This window comes from Peromyscus maniculatus, chromosome 17 (assembly GCF_049852395.1).
Source record: "Peromyscus maniculatus bairdii isolate BWxNUB_F1_BW_parent chromosome 17, HU_Pman_BW_mat_3.1, whole genome shotgun sequence".
NCBI lineage: Eukaryota > Metazoa > Chordata > Mammalia > Rodentia > Cricetidae > Peromyscus > Peromyscus maniculatus.
Genome location: NC_134868.1, coordinates 2534186 through 2554611, shown reverse-complemented (window position 1 = coordinate 2554611; position 20426 = coordinate 2534186). Strand labels below are relative to the sequence as shown.

The following is a 20426-nucleotide window of genomic DNA, read 5'->3' as shown; positions in this document are numbered from 1 at the left end:
GCCCCTCCCTGGCTTTAAGCGAACATAGACCAGGTCCCCCGGATGCGCTCTTCCCGCCTCCGTCTTCCCAAGACCGGCTCGGCCGTCACCCTTTGACAGCGACCACAGTTTTCCTGACCCCCAGCAGCTCTGCGGTCCCCCATCCCACGCTGGGCCTCCGTCCGGTCCCCGCCAGCCTCCTGCGCCCCCTGCCGGCCGCTGGGGGCGTTGCCGGCGGAGCCTAGGCCACGCCCCCTCCATCTGCACCGTCCGGGCGTTGCGGGAACCCAGGGCCTTGGCCGGCCCGGCCGCCCACAGGTTCCCTGGCTCCCGGGCACCGTGTGCCTGTCGGTTCCTGATCCCAGGCTCTCCGTGTCCCCCAGAAGCCCGGGGCTTGGCAGGGCCGGGTCTTGGGCATTCATCTTGAACATCCTGTAAGGTTTGCAAACATCACCGTATCCCCGGCTCCTGATAAAGGTATAAAAAGTCTGATTGCCCTCAATAAAACTGTCACAGGCTCGGGCTTGCTGTGGCCAACCAGCCTGGGTTAATTCCTCCTGGCCTTAGCAGGTGACCGCAGTCCAGTAAGAGCGGGCGCTTCTTCCAGGGCGCCTCTCTCCCTAACAGGCCGGTGCTTTCCCACAGCACAGTCAGATCTTCTTCCCCACCGTCCCCGCTCCGTTATGTGCCCCACACACACACTGTAATGGTTGACTGCTCCTCCCGGGTGTGGACGCAGATCCAGGGAGAGTTAAGGTGCGGAATTACATGCGCAGGCACCAGAGTCTGTATCTCAGGCGAGGGTACAGTGACCCACGTGCGAGGAACAAAGGACCATGGATTTGTTTGGGGGGCGGGTACGAGACAGGATTTCTCTGTCTAGAAACTGCAACTGTCCAGGAATGCTGTCCCAGAACTCACTCTGTAGCCCAGGCTGGCCTCGAACTCACAGAGATCCGCCTGCCTCTGCCTCCCGAGTGCTGGGATTAAAAGTGTGTGCCACCACCGCCCGGCCAGGATGGAGTTTTAAAAAAATTGGGGGAGAGGGGCAGGGGGCACAGGCCACATCTGTCACAGCTGGGCAAGCGGAGGTCGGGAAGACTTCCACGAGTCAGTTCCTTCCTTTCAAAAGTGAGTCCTGGGAATGGAACACAGGCTGCCAGGCTCAACGACAAACAGGTCTCCACAGAGCCATCCTGCCAGCCCCGCCACGTGGACCTTCCTCAGTTTAATTACATTTTATGTGTAAGGGTGTTTTGTCTAGAGTATGTCTGCACCAAGGTGTGCCTGGTGCCCGAGTCGGTCCCCTGGAACTGTAGTCAGTTGTGAGCTCATGTCAGTGCTGGGAATTGAACCTGGGTCCTGTGGAAGAGCAGCCAGTGCTCCTACCACTGAGCCATCTCTCCAGCCTCCATTTAGGATTTTTCTGTAGGAGTAAACTTTGTGACATCTCAGATTCTGTGATGTCATGACTCACGGCACGTCAGATTCTCAGTCCTCATGTCTCAGTCTCCAGGGTGCAGGGTGGCTGGGATGTCACACACTGAGTAAATAGACTGTTTGTGTGTGTGTGTGTCTGTGTGTGTGTGTGTGTGTGTGTGTGTGTGTGTCAGTGTGTCTGTGTGTGTGCTCTTGAGTGCTCGCTGGCCCCCAAGGTCCATTCCCTTATGTGGCCACTTCCTTATGCCTGACTAAAACTTCAAGGTCCAACTATCAAAACACCAAGGTCCAGCAATCAAAATTCCGTATTTGGCTACACGGCTAACCTGTCCAGTCAGGACTTACCAGCTCACACTAGCACAGACTCCCCTTTTTCTCCCTAAAAAGCCGCATCTGCAGAGGCTCCTGCTGCTGTCTGTGTGGGATCAGGAGGCACCCCCCACCTTCACCTGTCCCTCTGGGGGTAATAGATCTCCTTTGGGTCGAGAATATGGTGTCTGGGTGTGTTCTGTGCCAACGCCAGGCCCCTTCACACATGGCCCTGTGCCCCATCCTTGAAAGGTCTTTTGCAGACAAGAGAAACCCGGGGACCAGACAGCATTGCCTGAGGACATTTTGGGGTCTGAGGGCTGGGTGCAGCATCCTCCCCAGCTCTGAAAGGTGCAGGGACTGGAGTGAGTAGGGAGGGGACAGCTTGCCTGGTGACTGAGGGACCAAAGCAAGGCGGCCTGAGACCCCAGATTAGTCAGGTGCATGGAGGAAGGACAGAGGCAGAGTCAGCAGCCTCGCAGTCCAGAACCCTGACAGCCTTCGATGACGAAGCCTGAGGTCCTACCAACAGGCGTTCCTGATGGGATTCGTCACAGCCCCCAAGAGTAGAGCCCAGTGGAGCAGGAGGTGTGTTAGACTGGAGCCTGGGGGCTGGAGAGATGGCTCAGAGGTTAAGAACACTGGCTGCTCTTCCAGAGGTCCTGGGTTCAATTCCTAGAAACCACATGGTGGCTCACAACCATCTGTGATGAGATCTGGTGCCCTCTTCTGGTGTGCAGACAGAACACTGTATACATAATAAATAAATAAATCTAAAAAAAAAAAAGAAAGACTGGAGCCTGCCGCCACGCAGGGAGGCCAAAGTGGACATGTGCAGAACAGACAGTCCCAGCACCCTGCCTCTAGCTGTGGGTCCTGGGCCTTGGAGACTTGGCATTCACGCCAAGGCCAGGCCCAAGGTTAAGGCCTGTGGGTACCGACTTCTTCCTCATTCCTCTGTATCTCCATTTCCTACCCGGTGCCCTCTCAGAGTATTCGCTGCACCCCAGGATCTGCCCTGCATCTTTCCGAGTGTCTCTACCCACGCCCCCACTTCAGCAGCCTGCAGAACGCAGGCACCGAGCAGCGCGTTCCAGCAGAGGGAGGCGCGTGTCCCGGCCTGCCCATTGCACACAGTCACATGCTGCTTATTTCGGGAGGCTGTAAGCGGCCGGCATCCTCCTGCCTCAGTTTCTCGTTGGTAAGACCACGGGCATGTGCCACCACGCCCAACTTCTAAATCTTAGAACTATCCTGTGGACCGAGGAGTGTTAGCGGTTTCCTCCGACGGTTGGGGAAACTGAGGCGCCACACTGAGATCAATGGGAGCGGGAGGCCCACATAGGTCCAGACAGGTCCGGCTCTGCCCCGCAGCGGAGCCGAGGGAGGCTCGCGCCACCTAGGGGCCCCGAGCAGACACACAGCATACAGTGTCGCCGGTCTCCAGGAAAAGCAGAGACCGAGGGACACAATTCTTTGAAGAAACAGCTACATGCGCCGGCGGGTGGCACACTCCTGCGTCCCAAGAATCAGGAACCTGAGGCAGGGGAATTACAGTGAGCTAGAGGCTGGCCTTGGCTGCACAAATCCTGTCTCAACAAACAGGGAAATAAATTGATTACAGAGTTTAAAAAAACCGATGGAGCTAGAGAGAGAGCTCAGCAACCAAGAGCACTGAGTGGAGTTCGAGTCCCAGCACCCACAGGATGGCTCACGACCATTAAATCCAGCCCCAGGGACGCGACGCCCTCTTCCGGCCTCCGCGGTCACGCACGCCTGCAGGAAAAACACCCCACACCCAAAATAAGAACTAATATAACAACTGTTTAAAGAATGCATAGATGATGTAAAATGAGAAAGGAAGAAGAGAAAGATCGCTGGAGCCGGGCGGTGGTGGCGCACGCCTTTAATCCCAGCACTCGGGAGGCAGAGGCAGGTGGATCTCCGTGAGTTCGAGGCCAGCCTGGGCTACAGAGTGAGTTCCAGGACAGCTGAGGCTACACAGAGAAACCCTGTCTCGAAAAGCCAAAAAAAAAAAAGAAGGCAGATCGCTGGATTCCCGCCACGCCTACCATTACCAGCATGCCCCGCGCTCAGAGGCTCTGTCGTAGCTCCGGAGGAACTTGTAAAAGCTCGTCGCGCTGCCTGCTGGGAATTGTAGTCTGCGTGAGGGAGGCGGGGCGTAGACACACTGACCTGTAGCCAATAAAGAAGCTGAGATCTCAGAGCGCTAGGCGAGGCATCCAATGGCCGCACGGCACGCGGAAGGGCGGGACTTCCGCCAGGGACTCCATGGTGAGAGCCTGCGCGGAAAGAGACACTTCCTTTTGCGGCAGGCGGCGGAGGAGCACGGACCGCCATGAAGGCCTCGGGCACGGTAAGGGGCCCGCGGGGCGGCGGGGGGCGCGGCGGGGGCCGCGGGGCCGCGCGGGGCGGCTGTGCGCCGGGGGGGGGGGGGGACGCGCGGCCGCCGGGACCCGCGTGCAGGCCCCGGGCCGCGCACCGACCGGGAGCCGCGGGCCCCTCGCGGCAACATGGCGGCCGCCGCGTGCTCGGGCGCCGCGGAGGCGCGGGTGGCGGGGCCGGGCGGGAGCGCGCGCCGCGGGGCGAGACGGCGGGGGCCGCGGGGCGAGACGGCGGGGGCCGCGGGGCGAGACGGCGGGGGCCGCGGGGCGAGACGGCGGGGGCCGCGCTCCTCCTCGGCCCGGGCGGCGGCCTGGCTCAGCGGCGCACGCCCGGGAGAGCAGAACCGGAAAGCTGGGGCAGGGGAATGGCCGCGAGTTCCAGGGTAGAGGAAAACCCGGCCCCCTCGGCCCCCAAGAAAGAAAGCAGACGTGGCTGCTCAGCCTGGTGGTTGGCGTTCGGGAGGACGCCGTCCGTTTCTGAGCAGCCCGGGGTGCGCTCGGCCTCCGCCTCTGGCCGCCCGCGCGTGTGCGCCCCTGCAGCCCTGGGGCCGCGAGGTCGGAGCTGCGCGCTCAGCCCTCGGCGGTGGGGGCACCGGTCAGGACTTGAGTCGTCCCTGGCTGTTTCCAAGTCGGAGGCCGGATCGCCCGCCTGCTGCGTGGGGAGGACGAACCCGGCGGGCGGGGTGGCTGCCAGGCCCAGGCTGGCCCGGGTCGGACAGGGCGGCCTCCTGGGGGAAATGCTCTGCGGTCTCCGGGGATGGCAGCGCGTGGGCCAAGGGCCGCCACCCGCGTCGGAGCTGGGCCCGGGCGCTCAGGAGAGGCCCAGCCCGTGGGGTGAGAGCCAGGCTCCGGTCCCCTGTCTTTCAGCTCCGGGAGTACAAGGTGGTGGGGCGCTGTCTGCCCACCCCGAAGTGCCACACGCCACCCCTGTACCGGATGCGCATCTTCGCCCCCAACCACGTGGTGGCCAAGTCCCGCTTCTGGTACTTCGTGTCGCAGCTGAAGAAGATGAAGAAGTCCTCGGGGGAGATCGTGTACTGCGGGCAGGTGCGGCCCGGGCCCGCGGGGTGCAGCCCGGACCCCAGCCGAGCCAGGGCGGCACGCTCACTGTCCTCCTGCCCCGCAGGTGTTTGAGAAGTCGCCGCTGCGCGTGAAGAACTTCGGCATCTGGCTGCGCTATGACTCCCGCAGCGGCACGCACAACATGTACCGCGAGTACCGGGACCTGACCACCGCGGGCGCCGTCACACAGTGCTGTGAGTCCTCGGCCCCACCCACCCACCCCGGCACCCAACCCAAGAACTGCCGCTGCCTGTCGCGGCCGTTTAAACAGTGGTGCGCACAGCAAAGGGGCTTCGTCGCCTTTGGGGGGCTGTGCGGTGCCCCCCAGAGTGAATCAGGAGGTTCTACAGCCCTGGGGGCAGGCGCCGCATGGGTGCCCGGGGGCTGACTGGTTTCTCCCGCAGACCGAGACATGGGTGCCCGGCACCGAGCCCGCGCGCACTCCATCCAGATCATGAAGGTGGAAGAGATTGCTGCGGGCAAGTGCCGCCGGCCGGCCGTCAAGCAGTTCCACGTGAGTGACCCCGAGAGGGGCTGACGCAGGGCCGTGGGGGGTGTTCCGCCCGGCTGAGCACTGGACATTCATCCCCTCCCTCTCCGCAGGACTCCAAGATCAAGTTCCCGTTGCCACACCGTGTGTTGCGGCGCCAGCACAAGCCTCGCTTCACCACCAAGAGGCCTAACACGTTCTTCTAGACCCGGAGATCCGCTGAATAAAACTCCAGAGAGTCTTGCCTGGCGCTTTTGTTTCTGTGTCGGGGGGACGGGGTCGGGGGGTGCCTAGACACGGGCTGTCCCCACAGGCCTTTCTGTAACTGCACCCAGCAGCTTCATGCCAGATGCAGGTCGTGTGGGACGAGGCCCGTGTGTGACATTAGAGGTGGCTGTGTCCGTGGTCTCCAGGGTGCCGGCTCAGGCCCGAGAATTCCAAGCACGAATTAATCCACCTGGTTGAAAGCCCCTTATCGTCCTGGCACTAAACCTCTGCCGCTGGGAATGGGGCCAGCCAAGCCCAGCAGCCTGCACCCCAGGCTGCCCTGGAGGACCGGAGAGAGGCACTTCTCTCAAGCTGTTGACTGGGCAGGTGGGGTTGGACCGTGGAGGGAGCAGTGGGGTCCTTCAGTCATATGTGGCCAACACATCCTGTCCTGGCTGGGTTCTGACCGATCCTGCCAGCCACACTCAGGCCGCTGCCCTCACAGGCCTCCTGCCGGGTGGTGGAGAGCCATTGTGGAAGGCAGTGTTAAAAGTACCACCCTCGGGTGCTTTGTGAGACTCTGTACGGCCTGAGGTCTGTAGATGTTTAACTTAGGCCAGAAGAGGGCGTCTGCTCCCCTGGCGAAGACAGTACAAATTGGTGGGCCCCTTCCCCAGGAGCAGCCAGTTTTATGGTCATGAGTCATCTTACCGACCAAAAAGAGTCAAGATCTTACTCCACTCCCCCCAGTTGGCAAGGATGAGCTGCCGTCTCCACCTTGGGAGGGGCGTCATGGTTCACAGTTCTCTGGACAAGGGAATTCTGGCCACACCCAGTGCCGGAGTTGATGCTTTGGGCATGGAGCTACCGCAGCTCTTGCAGAGGACCTGAGTCGGTCTCCAGCACCTCTGTTAGGTCCACATCTGTCACTCCAGCCCTAGGGGACCCAGTGACTCTAACCTACAGGCACCCGCATTCATGTGCACCCACAGGTCACCTGTAAACACATAGTTTCGGTGTTTGTTACAGGTAGCATGGGCCGGCCGGGCCTCGTTCTCCTGAGTGGGCTTTTAAGAGACACCTGCCCGGTGGGGTGGTGGGTGGTGGTGGTGACTCATCCCTGTAGGCCCAGCTGTTCTCCAGTTGCAGGCTGGAAAACAAACTGCATAGAACCCAGCGAGCCCTGGGCTGGATTTCAGCCACAGCTCTGAGTGAAGCTAGAACATTGGGCACAAGTCACTGCGCTCGTGGTGACTACCAGCCGGGTCCCCAAGTGTCATCCGACACTTGAAGTCTGCCTGACTCTGCAGAAAGTCCTGGTTCGGGAAGCTTCCCACCCCCACCTCACTGCCTCCCTCCAGTCCCAGTTCGCTCCGGGAGATGCCTGGTGCCCGTCCCATCTCACCCTAGTCCTGAGATGCCTGGTGCCCGTCCCATCTCCCCCTAGTCCTGAGATGCCTGGTTCCCGTCCCATCTCCCCCTAGTCCTGAGAAGCCTGGTGCCCGTCCCATCTCCCCCTAGTCCTGAGATGCCTGGTTCCCGTCCCATCTCCCCCTAGTCCTGAGATGCCTGGTTCCCGTCCCATCTCCCCCTAGTCCTGAGAAGCCTGGTGCCCATCCCATCTCCCCCTAGTCCTGAGATGCCTGGTGTCCCATCCCCCCCTGGTTCTGCTCTACCCTTCTCAAGCGTTTTGAAGACCTGAAAGCCCTCAGTTCAACGTCCACAGGACGCCCACCCTCCCGCGCCCTCACACCAAGGCTAAGAGAGGCTCTAGCCGGTTGCCCCGGCAGCACCCGGGCTCCTTCCTGCCCCAGGCCCTTGCCGCTGTGGCCCTGATTCGCCTCAGACAGGACAGCACCAGTCCGGCCGAGGGGGAGCGGGGCCCTCGGCGCCGGTCTGTAGCCTGAGGCAGCCGGGAGCCTCTGCCACAGGTCCTCACTTGCTAGGTCACCCGAGACGTGGGGCACTCCACGGGGAACCAACCCTGGACACCCCAGGTTCCCCACCAGCTCATCCAGGAAGGCTCCCACGGCGACAGCTTCTGAGCCGCAGGCCGCCTCGTCCCAGGCGGGTCAAGTCCTCAGTCTCTTAGAGCTGCGAAAACTGCTTAGGACCCAGTTCTTCGCCAGAGTTCCAGCAACTGAGGGGGAAGATGGGCGCCCAAAGAACGAGCAAATGCGTTTGTGGAGGCAGGGTGGTCCGCACTTGTCATCCCAGCACTAGGGAAGCCGAGGCAGGAGGATTGCCACGGTTTCGAGACCAACCTGTGGGAAGGAAGGAGGAAAAGGCAGGGAGAAGAGGAGGCCAGGCCAGGTGTGGAGCATACACGCCTGTCATCCCGGCCGGAACTCCACACGCACACACACTGCACACACACACATGCACACACACGCACACACACCCACACCCACACACCCACACCCACACGCACACCACACACACGCACGCACACACACACGCGCGCGCACACACACACCCCACGCGCACACACACACACACACGAGATAGGTCCAGACTGCCCCTGTACAGACGGGGACAGTTGGAGTACAGGTCGGACAGTTCTCTGCCCCACACTGGGAAAAGGGCAGAGCCCGCGGGGGGAGGGACTCAGTCCTGCGCCTTTCCTTAGGGAGCCCGGAAGCCCCCGGCAGGGAACCCCAGTGCCGGGTACCGAAGCCCGGCAGGCCGTGCGGCGCGGGTCGGAGCCTCCATTGCCCCGTCCGCCCACAGCCCTGGACGTGGGAGAGGGTGTCCGGCGCCGAGAGTGTCGCGGAGCGGGCCCCCACCCTCGCCGCCCGCACCCCTGCAGGCCCGCCAGCCGCAGGGCGGAAAGGGTGCGGGTCGCGCCCGCCTCCCAGGCTGGGGGCGGAGCCGCGCTGACCCCGGAGCCCAATAAATCCGCGGCGCGCAGACCGGGACCGACGGCAGGACCGGGGCGCGCGCACCGACCGAGGCTCCCGGACAGCTCCGCATCCTCCCCGCACCCAGCCACCTGTCCGCATGGAGGGCGCCGAGGCCGGGGCGCGGGCCACCTTCGGGGCCTGGGACTACGGCGTGTTCGCGGCCATGCTGTTGGTGTCCACGGGCATCGGGCTGTGGGTCGGCCTGGCCCGCGGCGGCCAGCGCAGCGCCGACGACTTCTTCACCGGCGGCCGGCAGCTGGCGGCCGTGCCCGTGGGGCTGTCGCTGGCCGCCAGCTTCATGTCGGCCGTGCAGGTGCTCGGGGTCCCCGCCGAGGCGGCGCGCTACGGCCTCAAGTTCCTGTGGATGTGCGCGGGCCAGCTGCTCAACTCGCTGCTCACCGCCCTGCTCTTCCTGCCCGTGTTCTACCGCCTGGGCCTCACCAGCACCTACCAGGTAGGGCACCGGGTCCCGGGGAAGGTTCCGGGAAGATGCCGCGGGCGCTGGGCAGGGCCAGGAAGGAGGAAGAGCGAGTCCGGGCCCCCCGCCCACCCGCGCCCGCACACGCATCAAACGCCCGCTGCGAGGCCAGGGTCCCGCAGGATTTCCCAACCGTCCAACGCGTAGTGGAGACAGGGTGGCGCCGACTGGGGAGGCTGAGGCAGGAGGATTGCCATGAGTTCCCAGCCAGCCTGGACTCGTTAGGGAAACCCCGATCTCAGATCTGCGGGAGCAGTTGGGCCACCCTGCAGCCGTCCTGCAAGAGTAGTGACACCCCGAGGGCTGGTACCTCGGTACTCGGTAGCTCAGGCAGGAGGATTGCCTCGAGTTCCGAGGCAGCCTGGCTTACACCGAGAGACCCTGACTCAGAACTCCGTGAGGACAGTGAGGGTGCCGAGGGGTCGTGGCCCGCTGACCCCAGCCCCGGCTCCCTCCGCAGTACCTAGAGCTCCGCTTCAGCCGAGCAGTGCGGCTCTGCGGGACGCTGCAGTACCTGGTGGCCACGGTGAGCGAGCTGCCCGCCCCGCCCCGCCCCGCCCACACCGCCCCGCCCACCGCACCACGCCCCGCCCCCACCGTCTGGTCCCGCCCTGGCCCGCACCACGCCCCGCCCACCGGACCCACGCCCCGCCCACCCGCCTGGCCCGCGCCCCACCCCCACCCGCCTGGCCCGCCCCGCCCCGCCCACCGCACCCACGCCCCGCCCCACCCGCCTGGCCCGCGCCAAGCCCCATCAGCCACGCTCGTCTGACCCACGCCACGCTTCTACCCCGGCCCGCACCGCGCCCCACCAGCTACGCCCACCTGACCCACGCCCCGCCCACGCCCCGCCTGGCCGGCGCCCCGCCCCACCCCGCCTGGTACCGCCCTCTTGTCCTGGCCCCGCCCACACCCCGCCTGGCCCCGCCCTGGTCCACGCCCCACCCCGCCTGGCCCCGCCCTCTTGCCCTGGCCCCGCCCCGCCTCACCGCCCTCCCCACCCGCAGATGCTGTACACAGGCATCGTGATCTACGCGCCCGCGCTCATCCTGAACCAAGGTCTGACTGGCGGGCAGGGGAGGGGCCGGGAGCCCAGGAGCCCAGGCTGGACCTCGCGCAGCCGGCGGAAAGCCTGACAGGGGGTGTGTTTTGCAGTGACCGGGCTGGACATCTGGGCGTCGCTCCTGTCCACCGGCGTAATCTGCACCTTGTACACGACCGTGGTGAGTGGGCCGCGGCCGCTGCGCGGTCTGTGGGCGACCCCAGACGGGCAGCACCGTCCCAACCCCCGGCCCCAGGCAGCCCTGCCTGCCTGGGCCCCCGCGGCCTCTCCTTCCCAAGACGGAGGCTCAGGCTCGCCGGGCGCGCCGCTGGATCCCGCAGCCCGAGGGGCTCTGCCTCGCCCTGGGCTCCCCGGGCTGTAGCTCTCTTTCCAGAGTGAGCTGGCGTTAGCTGGAGCTGGCCACGCTCCGGCCTCGGCTGTGCCACCTGGGGGCCGCGCTCCGGCCTCGGCTGTCCACCCGAGGGGCTGCGCTCCGGCCTCGGCTGTGCCACCTGGGGGCCGCCGTGCGCTGGCGCCTCTCCCTGGCACCGGAGAAGGCAGAGATAACCCGCGTGAGACCACAGATGCAGCTGCCCGGCTGCCATCACCAGCGCTGGGGAGGCTGAGGTTGGACGCTTGCAGGTTCTGGGCCAGCCTTGGCTACACACGGCCTAGGGAAAACAGGATAATGAGAACAGATGTTGGCACGTCTGCTGGCCGGCGCGCCGCATCTTTCTCGCTCATGGTCTCACTCAGCCGCGGGAAGGCACTGTGCTCACCTTACAGGTGGGGCTCGGGGGCCTGGGCCGTGGGCCCGGCCGGGCCAGGTGGAGTCGCGGTGACCCGGTGCCCCCGCAGCTCCGGACGGACGCCGGACAGACGCCGTGACGCCCCCTCCCCTCTCGCGCAGGGCGGTATGAAGGCCGTGGTCTGGACAGATGTGTTCCAGGTGGTGGTGATGCTCAGTGGCTTCTGGGTGATCCTGGCCCGAGGCGCCGTGCTCATGGGGGGCCCCTGGAACGTGCTCCGGCTCGCCCAGAACCATTCCCGGATCAACCTGATGGAGTGAGAGACGGGGCCTCACTGCGTAGCCCAGGCTAGCCTCACATCAGTGCCAGCTCTGTGATGGGGGAGGACAGTGTCTGAGTCCCTCCTGCGTCCCAGAAGGGAGCAAAGCTCCACACAGAAAACAACCCACCGCCGCTGTCCCCTCGGGACCTGGACGGCCGTGGGCGATCCGGGAGGGGACCCCGGCGCTAACCTGCCTCTCTCCCCGCCCAGCTTTGACCCCGACCCCCGGAGCCGCTACACCTTCTGGACGTTCGTGGTGGGCGGCACGCTGGTGTGGCTCTCCATGTACGGCGTGAACCAGGCCCAGGTGCAGCGCTACGTGGCCTGCGGCTCGGAGGCCAAGGCCAAGCTGTGAGTATGGGGGGCGGGCGGGACGCGCCGAGGCCGGGGTCCGGCTGCCCGGCCCCCACTCAGACCCCCGCCCCCAGGGCCCTGCTCGTCAACCAGCTGGGCCTCTTCCTGATCGTGGTCAGCGCGGCCGGCTGTGGCGTCGTCATGTTCGTCTTCTACAAGGACTGCGACCCCCTCCTCAGGGGTCGCATCTCGGCGCCAGACCAGGTGAGCTCGCGCGTCGGATTCCGCGTCCGCCCTCCTCCACCCCGGACGGACGGACGGATGGACAGATGGACGGACGGACAGACGGACGGGGCTCAGAGGAGGGCCTGGGAGGGGCGGAGGGGAGCCTGGGGCAGCGGGGCCACCGTGGGGCAGCGGGGGCCACCGTGGGGCAGCGGGGGCCACCGTGGGGCAGCGGGGGCCATCGCGGGGTAGCGGGGGCCACCGTGGGGCAGCGGGGGCCACCGTGGGGCAGCGGGGGCCATCGCGGGGTAGCGGGGGCCACCGTGGGGCAGCGGGGCAGCGGGGGCCATCGTGGGGCAGCGGGGGCCACCGTGGGGCAGCGGGGGCCATCACGGGGTAGCGGGGGCCACCGTGGGGCAGCGGGGGCCACCGTGGGGCAGCGGGGGCCATCGCGGGGTAGCGGGGGCCATCGTGGGGCAGCGGGGGCCACCGTGGGGCAGCGGGGGCCATCGTGGGGCAGCGGGGGCCATCGTGGGGCAGCGGGGGCCACCGTGGGGCAGCGGGGACCACCATGGGGCAGCGGGGGCCATCGCGGGGCAGCGGGGGCCGTCGTGGGCCGAGGGGGCCATCGTGGGGCAGCGGGGGCCACCGTGGGGCAGCGGGGGGCCATCGTGGGGCAGCGGGGGCAGCGGGGGCAGCGGGGGGCCATCGTGGGGCGAGGGGGCCACCGTGGGGCAGCGGGGGCCATCGTGGGGCGAGGGGGCCACCGTGGGGCAGCGGGGGCCACCGTGGGGCAGCGGGGGCCATCGCGGGGCAGCGGGGGCAGCGGGGGCCGTGCCCGCCACTCTAGAGTCACAAAGATGCCCCCGAGGACAGCAAGGCCAAGGAGTCCCGGGCCCGCACGACAGGACACGTAACGACAGCAGCCGGACCGCTGAGACAGGCGCCCGGGTGGCTCAGGCTGGCCTAACTCACTATGTAGCCGAGGCTGGCCTGCCCGGGACACGGGACACAGAGAAACCGCCCCCCGTGGCCCGTGGGTGACGGCCAGAGCCCTGTCTCCCGCAGTACATGCCGCTGCTCGTGTTGGACATCTTTGAGGACCTGCCCGGGGTCCCCGGGCTCTTCCTGGCCTGTGCCTACAGCGGCACCCTCAGGTGAGCGCCCTGCTCGGCCCCCGGCCGTGGCTCAGCCCGGGGGGGCTCTGATCCACACCGACCGGCCGGGGGGCTCTGATCCACACTGACCGGCCGGGGGGCTCTGATCCACACCGACCGGCCGGGGGGCTCTGATCACCCCAGCACCCGGGCAGCTGCCCTGTGCCCTGAGGCCACGCCCTGGTCCCCCGGCTGTGGCTCAGCCTTGGGGGGCTCTGATCACCCCAGCACCCGGGCAGCTGCCCTGTGCCCTGAGGCCACGCCCTCGTCCCCGGCTGTGGCTCAGCCTTGGGGGGCTCTGATCCACACCGACCGGCCGGGGGGCTCTGATCCACACCGACCGGCCGGGGGGCTCTGATCACCCCAGCACCCGGGCAGCTGCCCTGTGCCCTGAGGCCCTCGTCCTCCTGCACCCGCAGCACAGCATCCACCAGCATCAACGCCATGGCGGCCGTCACCGTGGAAGACCTCATCAAGCCGCGGATGCCTGGCCTGGCCCCTCGGAAGCTTGTCCTCATCTCCAAAGGGCTCTGTGAGTTCGGGGGGCCGGGGTGGGGCCCGGGGAGGGGGCCGGGGAGGGGGCCGGGGTGGGGGCCGGGGAGGGGGCCGGGGAGGGGCTCCGCTGACTCGCCACCCCCCACCCCCGCAGCCCTCATCTACGGCTCTGCTTGCCTCACGGTGGCCGCTCTGTCCTCGCTGCTGGGAGGCGGTGTCCTCCAGGTGAGACCCAGCCCCACGGGCCCTGCACCCCAACATGAGTCCCAGCCGAGGCTCGGGGAGGCGCCCGGGCCGCTGGGGACACGGGGGTGGGGCTTGGCTGGTGAGTGCCTGTCACCCCAGAGGCCGAGGCAGGAAGGTGAGGCGTTCAGGGCTAGCCTTAGCTACATGGTCGAGGGCGTGCCTGGGCCCTGTCACTGTCCCTGCCCACCAGCCTCCGGGGACACAGAGGATCGGGGAAACTGAGTCCTGAGAGGCGGTGGCTGAGCCCGGCCTTCCTCCGCCTGCCTCCCAGGGCTCCTTCACCGTGATGGGCGTCATCAGTGGGCCGCTGCTAGGCGCCTTCACGCTGGGGATGCTGCTCCCGGCCTGCAACACGCCGGTGAGTGGGGAGGGCGTGGGCGTGGTCACGCGGGTGAGTGGGGAGGGCGTGGGCGTGGTCCTCGGGGCGTGGCCCGGACGCGCCGCCCCTCACGATGGCCCCGCCCCCAGGGCGTCCTGTCTGGGCTGGCCGCAGGCTTGGCTGTGTCCCTGTGGGTGGCCGTGGGGGCCACGCTGTATCCACCCGGGGAGCAAATCATGGGGGTGCTGCCCACCTCGGCCGCCGGCTGCACCAACGCCTCGGTCCTCATGGGCCCACCCGGAGCTGCCAACGCCTCCAGCAGGGTCCCCAGGTGAGCAGCCCGGGTCGGGGTCCAGGGTGTCAACAGGCAGGGACCGGGACCCGGGAAAGAGCGTTCCTGGGGGGGGGAAACAGTCTGTGCAAAGGCCCTGGGGCCACGGTCGGATTCCGCAGGCTACGGGGACGTGAGCTGAGTTATCAAAGGACGGAGGGGCCGAAGACAAAGGAATTATCTGGCTTTTGGCTTTATTTATTTAATTTTATTTTAATAGTTGGAGACAGAGTCTCAGGTAGCCCAGGCTGGCCCCAGAACTCTCTGAACAAGCCCATGATCCTTCTGTCTCCACCTGTTGCATGCTGGGATGGTGGGTGTGGCCCAACATGTCTGGCTACTTTTTATTTATTTTTTTCCAATGATTTTTTTTGTTTGTTTGTTTTTCTTTTTTTTTTTTTTTTTTTTTTTGGTTTTTCGAGACAGGGTTTCTCTGTGTAGCTTTGCGCCTTTCCTGGGACTCACTTGGTAGTCCAGGCTGGCCTTGAACTCACAGAGATCCACCTGGCTCTGCCTCCCGAGTGCTGGGATTAAAGGCGTGCGCCATCACCGCCCGGCTGTTTGTTTGTTTTTCAAGATAGGGTTTCTCTGTGTAGCTTTTCCTGGAACTCACTCTGTAGACCAGGCTGGCCTCGAACTCAAAAAGATCCGCCTGCCTCTGCCTCCTGAGTGCTGGGATTTTTTTTTTAATTGGCCATTCAGTTCTTTATTAGACCATCAGGTGTTTTAGACAGACACAGTATCACAGCTTCACAGAGTTAAACAAATGCAACATAAACAAAAGTAACACACCTTAAAATAATATTCTACAACAGAGAAAGAACAAAAGAACAGCAAATCCTGCATTGTTACAGGGTTTTACACAATGTTGAATGCTTTCTATATGCTTGGAGGAGGTCTGGCTGGCATGGATTCTCCCATGAAGTCTGGTTACTGTGTTGTAACTTGGCTTTTTTTTTTTTATGCCGAATGCCATTTATTGAAGGAGGGAGGAAGTCTTCAATACAGGCTTACAGCACAATGGGAGAACCCCAGAGGGCAGAAGTTCGCTACCAGTGTTCCGAGTGCTGGGATTAAAGGCATGTGCCACCACCGCCCAGCGTCAATGATCATATTTTTTATTGGGATGTAATTAACATCCTATACAACTAGCCATAAAAACTTAGGTTTAGCTGGCACAACCCTGTCTAAAGATGGAGGCAGCAGGTGAAACCATAGATCATCCTTGCTGCAGAGTTAGTTTGAAGACAATTTGTGCTACGTTAATAAATTAAAATTTTTAATTCTCCCAACTTCTGGGAGGATCCATATTTTGAGCTTGTGGATTTATCGCTTCTGGGCCTTTTGAAATAACAAAATCTTAGAATATATGGGCTTTTGTGTCTTGACTTGTTTAGAAAGTTCATCCATGAACCATCTTACAAGGACTCCAATTTGCAGTAAGGCTTGTTAAGGAAGGGAATGGCTCAGTTGCCTTTAGCCTACTGGCTATGGGTGGGTTAGGACCTCTGTTGGTCTTTTCTGTGTCGAACACACAGATTGCAAGCCCAGCACCACTTTGAGATCTTTGGCAGCAGTTAACTCTGTAGCTCACACATGATTGAGCCTGTATGATAATGAGTATTCAGAGACGGGTAATGCCTGGGGGGCGCTCACCAACCTAAGACAGAGCACCTGTGTGGCCTGGGCAGGCGTCTCCATAACGGGCAAGGTGACCTGCTGACGTCCCACGCAACCCAAGTCAGAAGCTCATTTTTTAGTAAAAGGGGGACCTGTAGGTCCTTGGCCCCCGTTTTGGGTAACTGTTGCCTTGCTTGCGAACCATGACCTTGATATCCTCCCTATGCTAATTCCCTGCCGGGTTCCACCCTCCTGAATGCTTAAGGGAAGTTCCTTGTCTGTGTATCCTGAATAATGGGCGTTAACAGCTTAGATGCAAGATTGTAAAACATCAGTAGCCAACTTCTGCCCTCTGGGGTTCTCCCACTGTGCTGTAAGCCTGTATTTAAGACCTTTTCCCTCCTTCAATAAACAACATTCGGCATTTAAAAAAAAAAGAAATGGTGATAAAAGTCAAAAAAAAGAAAGTTCATCCATGATTATCTGTGACTGGAGGATATACCATTGTTTTTTTCCCTTTTTGTGGTTGAGTAATATTCCATTGAATAGATATACCACATGTGTGTAGCTGATCATCAGTTAATGGACATGTGGGTGGTGTCCTGGTTGGGGCTGTTGTGAACAGAATTTCAATAAACCTTTGTGCACAAAGCCAAGTGTGCATAAGCTTCTCCTCCCAGCACTCAGGAAGCTGTGACTTCATGGCCTTCTTGGACAACTTAGCTAGGCCTTGTCTCAAAAGGAGGCCTGGACTTGGATGAGTTCAGTGGTTGAGCATTTTCCTAGCATGGGAGAGGACCTGGGTTCCTCCTAGAAAAATAAGAAGAGAAAATGCTCCATGGCCATCTGAAACCTTCGAGGCTTGGTCAGGTCCTGGTGGCGTTTCTCTGTGCCTGCCTCTGCCTGAGAGGGTGCGTCTATGGAGGCTGACCAGAAGGGTTTTTTCCTAAGCAATCAGTTTAATGATTGGGGAGCCATGGTGGGTGGGGAGACCTGTCTCCTGCACAGGTCTGAGTGGCGGCTGAGCTGACAGAGTGGGCAGAGTGTGTGCTGTGGACAGATGGCATCTCCGTACCTCCCCTCCCACCCAGCTCTGGAGTGGACGCAGGCCGCCCTGCCCTGGCTGACACCTTCTACGCCATCTCTTATCTCTACTACGGGGCTCTGGGCACGCTGACCACCATGCTGTGTGGGGTCCTCATCAGCTACCTGACGGGTGAGTGCGGGGCCTCCATCGAGGTCAGCCATTCATCCTCCTGCCTCCATCCCGACTCCCCAAAAGGAGAGCTGGAAGGGGTCCCCAACGGCTGTGAGCTGGCACATTCCATCATCCCGAGGCACCCTACGCCCCGTGAGGCCGGCTCTGTTTTGCAGACCTGGGAACTGAGGCAGGTTCCTCCGGGAGAGTCCCAGCTAAGGCCCAGGGATGCGGGGCGCTGTCCGCGGTCCTGAAACCAAATCTGCGTGGGAGGCTCCTGGGACCCCCAGATTTCTGTTTGCTTGGGTTTGAGATGGGGAGTGGATTCTCATTCTGTAGCTCAGGCTGACCCTCACACTCGTGACAATCCTCCTGCCTCAGCTTCCTCAATGCACCCATGCTTCTCTTGATTCACATATTTCCTTTTGAGACAGGGTTTCATGTTGTAGCCCAGGCTAGCCTCAAATTCATTATGTAGCCGAGACAGACCTTGAACTTCGGATCCTCATGAGAGCATGCACCGCCGTGCCTGGCTTACGTGTTCTGGGGACGGAAGCCAGGGCTCCGTGTGTGCTGAGTAAGCCCCTCCACGGCTGAGCTGCGAATCCACTGATGACCGACCACCGCCCCAGCCTGGGTCACTCTGATAGAGCGAGTTGACGCCCGCGGGTCTGCTGAACTCTAGACACTAGGGTTGAAAGTTTGTGGACTGAATGCTGGACGCTCCCAGCTTGCGGAGAGACCAACACTCTGGAGGCAGAGGCAGGAGGATTGCCATGAGTTCCAGGACAGACCCTGTCTCAAAAAGAGAAAAACAACCTGAGCTAAAGCCAACCCGCCTCCTCAGGAGTGGGCAGCCACTGGGTGGCCTCGGGGCTGGACGAGCCGATCCTGAGTCCCTATGCTCTGTCCCTCAGGCCCGACCAAGCGCAGCTCCCTGGGCCCCGGACTGCTGTGGTGGGACCTCGCCAGGCAGACGGCGTCCGTGGCCCCGAAGGAGGACGCCGCCACCCTGGAGGACAGCCTGGTGAAGGTCAGATCCAGCTCGGGTGGCTGGGCACTGGGGCCGTGGGGACCCGGCGGGTGCAGCCCCAGGGGCCGGGCAGAGTCCTCTCCGCGGTCACAGCTCTCCCTTTCCCAGGGGCCGACACAGATGAGCACTGTCTATTTTTATCATATCTGTTTTTTTAAACAATTATTTCCTGCCTGTGGCGGGGGAAACTGGTTTCCACTCGAGAGACACTTCTGAAGAATATTCTTAAGATAACATTACTTAATTCAGAATTACATAAGAAACGGGGGGGGGGGGCTGGAGCCGAGCCCGGGGACTGCAGAGCCCACGCCCCAAAAGTGGGAGACGCTGTCACCTCCTGAGAGACCAGAGTGACACGAAGAAATGGCTTTCCAGCAGGTGACACCAGACAGGAGTGCAAAGTGCAAGGCCAACCCGAGGCCTCCAGGGCCCACGAGAGCCTGCCTCAAGTGACAGTGAGAGGGGGCAGCGGCCGCCGAGGACCCGGCCCCTGCCCGGCACCCGTGTCTGTAGCTCCAGGGTCTCCTGGCCTCCGCAGGCGCTGGGCACGCACACACATGCCAGCCAAGCACCCATATCCATAATATAAAATAATAATAATAATAATAATGTTATGAACCCGGGTGTGGGCCTGGTGGTTAGGGTGAGGGTTAGCACTGAGGCAGGAGGATCACCGCAAGTTCGAGGCTCCCCTGGGATGCGCACCACCGGGTGGCGGCTGGGCGGGCCCCTCTGCACGTAGCCGACCTGGCCCTCCGCTTTCTCCCAGGGTCCGGAAGACGTCCCTGCTGCGACCAAAAAGCCGCCTGGCCTGCTGCCCGGCGACGAGGCCCACCCGCTGTCCCCGGGCCGCGATCTCGAGACCAACCTCTGAGGGCGGGGCCCCGACGGCCGATCGCGGGCCGCGGGCCGGCAGCCTCCTCTCTGATTGGCTGGACGGGAGCGTGCACAGAGGCTCGGCTGACAAGGCCCGCCCCTCCCCGTCCCTGGGTCCCACCCGTCCCCGGGTCCCACCCGTCCCCGGGTCCCACCCGTCCCCGGGTCCCACCCGCCCGCAAACCCGGCCCGGAACCTTCGGACCTCGTAGAGCTGCGGTCCGCGCTTGCGAAGGCCCCGCTGCTCCTGACAGCCTTGCCGGCTGAGCCGCCAGGGCCCACTTCACAGGCAGAGAAACTGAGGGCTGTCAACCCGACACCGGGCGGGCCCAAGTTCAGGGGCATCCTCGGCTACACAGTGTACACACAAATGTAGGTTACCTGGCCTGTACCTTGCAGGAAGGGCTTGCTCAGCACACAGTAGGCCCGGGGTCCCAGCCCCACCACCGCAAAGGAGTTTTTTAAAATAGTGGAAGGGACGCAGACACAGGGAAACCGAGGCAGAGAGAGTGGGGTGTCTGCAGGACACCGAGCCCCCAGGGTGCGGAGCGGCCAGGGAGTGTCGCGGGTTCGATTCTCAGAGCCCCAGGAGACACTCAGACATGGTGACACCTCGACGTGGACTTGTGGTTTGCAGAACTATCAGAGAACGTGCTTCTGTGATCAGCCACCCAGCCTCCGCTAACTCCTCACAGCTTCCAGAGCCCCGCGTATGCCGTCTCCCCGTCTCCCACGCTTCACGCCTGGGTAAACGCTAGGCAAGCGCTCTACCACTGAACTGCACACTTAGACCTCCATGTTTTTTGTTTTTGTTTTGGACACAGGGTCTTAAGGAAGTCTGGCTGCTGTCTTCTGATCTCTCCATACTTTTGTGTATATCAATATTTCACTCTTTTTCAATGCCAAGTAGTATTCCATTGTATGGACATACCACAATGTGTCACTCATTCCCAGCAGGTGGATAGCTAGATTGTTTCCAGCTTTTGTCTACAGTGAATAAAATTGCTGTGGGTGTTCATGTGCAATGGTGTGTGACAATCAATCGGCTGTCAGTATCTGGGCTCCACATCTGTGCAGTCCATGAACCCATAGATGGAAAATATTTGAAAAAAAGTTTATCATTGAACATATTTTGGGCAAATAGTGTAAGAAATTTCTACAGAGAGAAATGCACACTCTAAGTTAGGGAGTCTACAGGAGCAAGCCAGCCATGTTGACACATACCTGTGATGCCAGCCTTCAGAAAG

The 20426-nt window shown here is 62.6% G+C and overlaps 2 protein-coding genes and 1 non-coding gene across 3 annotated transcripts; all 3 read left to right on the top strand.

Annotated features, from left to right (window-relative positions):
* Window positions 1-3988: 3988 nt before the first annotated feature.
* On the top strand, window positions 3989-5929 carry Rpl18a (ribosomal protein L18a). Its single transcript, XM_006989135.4, has 5 exons — window positions 3989-4105; window positions 5001-5180; window positions 5260-5389; window positions 5600-5709; window positions 5799-5929. Exons 1-5 carry the CDS (start codon window positions 4088-4090, stop codon window positions 5889-5891), a joined length of 531 nt encoding a protein of 176 aa, XP_006989197.3. The 5' UTR covers window positions 3989-4087; the 3' UTR covers window positions 5892-5929.
* Window positions 5417-5547, top strand: LOC121823623 (small nucleolar RNA SNORA68). The gene has a single exon (XR_006065134.1). It is a non-coding gene; the product is annotated as a small nucleolar RNA SNORA68 (small nucleolar RNA).
* A 2875-nt stretch (window positions 5930-8804) lies between the features above and the next one.
* Window positions 8805-20204, top strand: Slc5a5 (solute carrier family 5 member 5). The gene is made up of 15 exons (XM_006989136.3): window positions 8805-9249; window positions 9734-9799; window positions 10281-10332; window positions 10429-10496; window positions 11226-11380; window positions 11597-11737; window positions 11815-11944; window positions 12974-13062; window positions 13482-13594; window positions 13712-13782; window positions 14075-14161; window positions 14272-14453; window positions 17165-17289; window positions 18189-18304; window positions 19074-20204. The coding sequence occupies exons 1-15, from the start codon at window positions 8893-8895 to the stop codon at window positions 19176-19178; spliced, it is 1857 nt and encodes a 618-aa protein (XP_006989198.1). The 5' UTR covers window positions 8805-8892; the 3' UTR covers window positions 19179-20204.
* Window positions 20205-20426: the final 222 nt, after the last annotated feature.

Excerpts from the sequence above, each read along its gene's own strand:
- Rpl18a (XM_006989135.4), top strand. Across the intron at positions 5,181-5,259 it reads AGATCGTGTACTGCGGGCAG|GTGTTTGAGAAGTCGCCGCT; the intron begins GTGCGGCCCGGG and ends CCTGCCCCGCAG. Across the intron at positions 5,390-5,599 it reads GGGCGCCGTCACACAGTGCT|ACCGAGACATGGGTGCCCGG; the intron begins GTGAGTCCTCGG and ends TTTCTCCCGCAG.
- Slc5a5 (XM_006989136.3), top strand. The coding sequence starts at position 8,893 with ATGGAGGGCGCCGAGGCCGGGGCGCGGGCCACCTTCGGGGCCTGGGAC. Across the intron at positions 9,250-9,733 it reads GCCTCACCAGCACCTACCAG|TACCTAGAGCTCCGCTTCAG; the intron begins GTAGGGCACCGG and ends CTCCCTCCGCAG. Across the intron at positions 10,333-10,428 it reads CGCGCTCATCCTGAACCAAG|TGACCGGGCTGGACATCTGG; the intron begins GTCTGACTGGCG and ends TGTGTTTTGCAG.